The sequence below is a fragment of the Phragmites australis genome, chromosome 14, assembly GCF_958298935.1.
Source record: "Phragmites australis chromosome 14, lpPhrAust1.1, whole genome shotgun sequence".
Lineage (NCBI taxonomy): Eukaryota > Viridiplantae > Streptophyta > Magnoliopsida > Poales > Poaceae > Phragmites > Phragmites australis.
The window spans coordinates 3,107,515-3,109,750 of record NC_084934.1 but is presented as its reverse complement, the minus strand read 5'-3'; the positions used below and the strand labels follow the sequence as shown (position 1 = coordinate 3,109,750).

Here is a 2,236-nt window from a genome sequence, read left to right as displayed (position 1 = left end):
AACATTTGAATCAACACAAGTCTAATATTTAATACAAATATAAAAATTTTCACAAGTACTATATTTTCATATCACAAGTCAATTTACATCATAAGCTAAATATTCAACACAAGTATTTTTTCATCTCCCACTCACAAAGTCTCGGATAGCTAGCTAATTCGCTTCTGAGATCGAAGAATCTGCCACTCTTGTGGACGACTTCGAGCATGATAAACCGGTATATATCACGTTAGATGTTTTGGATATCTTCATCTTTCAGAGAGAATGGGTAGATTTGATCATCCACAAAGAAGTTGATAATCAGGAGTCACGACATATATATTCTCAGGCCAACTTCTGGGTCTGGCAAGTTGGAGCATTGTTTAATTACTCCACATAGGCAGCATATAGCACAGTCGTCGTTTGTGCATGGAATTCTCATCTCCTAATGCTTCACCGCGAGCGGCGGCGGACCTGTCGCTTACGTTGGCGCCGGCGCGCGATGACGCCAGGGTCGTGGGCGGCAAGAACGTGCGGCTATACCCTTGCCTTTTCTGCGACAAGATGTTCCTCAAGTCGCAGGCGCTCGGTGGCCACCAGAACGCGCACAAGAAGGAGAGAAGCGCCTGGAACCCCTACGTCTACGATGGCCACTACGCCGCCACGACATTTTCGGTCGTCGAGAGAGCCAACATCGTCGCCGCCATGTCCATTCCCACGCTGTCACACGGCGGCAGCACCTTGCGCGCTGATCCTGCCAGTGGCCACGATGAGGATGACAGCGACGACGCGCCAAGCTTTCGAGCTCAAATGCATTCCGCTCAGGTGAGCATCAGCCGGGAGATGAGCCCGGTGGCTGATGGTACGCCCGCTGGCCGTGATCGCACGATCGACATGCTCAACTGGGCCAGGGCCTCTCGTGCTCGTGCCCGTGCCCTAACTGCCTCCGCCTACATGGACAGCTGCACGGCTGCCACGGTGCCCTCGGTTGGCGCCGGCGAGGAGGAGGAGCTCGACCTCGAGTTGAGACTCTAAACGACTGTGTACGCACGGTGTCACCCATGCATGTGCATCTCTGAGGTGGAGGTCGTGGTACTCTCTGTTGCTCGGTTACCCGTACGTGTAGAAAGGGAGTAACCACGCTTGTATTGATATTTGAATGTCGTATTTATAAATGTACAACATCACGGAATCGCTAATTAACTAACTCAGCAATACTCGAGAGCTAGCGGCCAGCTAGCCGTGCCATGCTGGAGCGTGTGCAAGCCTCAGAGCGGGCACGTCATGGCAAGCGAGTCCCGGGTGCGTCCTCTGCACGAGGTGGTTGTGCAGCCGTGGAGTGCGAATGCCATGCTAACACCCCTGCAGTCTCGGCGTCTGCATCGCCGACGCAGAGGCTGTTGCTGAAGTCGTTGAACAGCAATGTTGGCAGTCCCTTGGTGAATATGTCCGCAAACTGCTGCGTGTTGGGCACGTGAAGGACTCTGAGCTCGCCGAGGACAACTTTTTCTTGGACGAAGTGGATATCCAGCTCGATGTGCTTCGTGCGCCTGTGATGAACCGGATTACGAGTCATGCATACCGAGGAAACGTTGTCACAGTATGCCATCGTCGCCTTCTGGACATTGCAGTGGAGCTCGCCGAGTAGATGACGCAGCCAGGAGCACTCGGCGATAGCGTTGGCCATGCCGTACTTAGCTTCTGCGCTTGATCGGGAAACTATTGTTTGTGTCTTAGAAAACCACAACACCAAGGAATTGCTGAGGAAGATATAGAAGGCAGAGGTCAATAGTCGAGTATCCGGGCAGCCCGTCCAGTCCACGTCGGAGTACACCGTGAGTGCTGGATTGGACATCGTTTGGAGATGAAGGCCGAATCTAGACATGCCCTTGATGTATCGAAGGATGTGCTTGAGCATGATGGAGTGACTGCCGTGAGGCGAGTGCATATGCAGGAAGCATTGTTGCACTGCATAGGCAATGTCGAGCCTGGTGACGGTCAAGTGCTGCAACGCTTCGGCCGTGCTGCGGTCGAACAAGGTGTCGGAGATCAGCTATCCATCAGAGCTTGATGTCTTTTGTTTTATGCCAGCTGGCATGGTGACAGACTTGCAGCTACTCATGCCAGATCATTGGCGTACCTGGCTCGTGAAAGGAAGAATCCGCTGTCGGTCCATTGAACATCGATGCCAAGAAAGTACTGGATTGACCCCATGTCTTTAACAACGAATGCTATCTTAAGGCGAGTGACGATGTGC

The 2,236-nt window shown here is 52.5% G+C and overlaps 1 protein-coding gene across 1 annotated transcript; it reads left to right on the top strand.

The window, feature by feature from the left end:
* Positions 1 to 408: 408 nt before the first annotated feature.
* LOC133891236 (uncharacterized) lies at positions 409 to 1,014 on the top strand. The gene has a single exon (XM_062331947.1). It carries the CDS (start codon positions 409 to 411, stop codon positions 1,012 to 1,014), a length of 606 nt encoding a protein of 201 aa, XP_062187931.1.
* Positions 1,015 to 2,236: the final 1,222 nt, after the last annotated feature.

What these genes read in the sequence shown, in the direction of transcription:
- LOC133891236 (XM_062331947.1), top strand. Translation starts at nt 409, where the DNA reads ATGGAATTCTCATCTCCTAATGCTTCACCGCGAGCGGCGGCGGACCTG.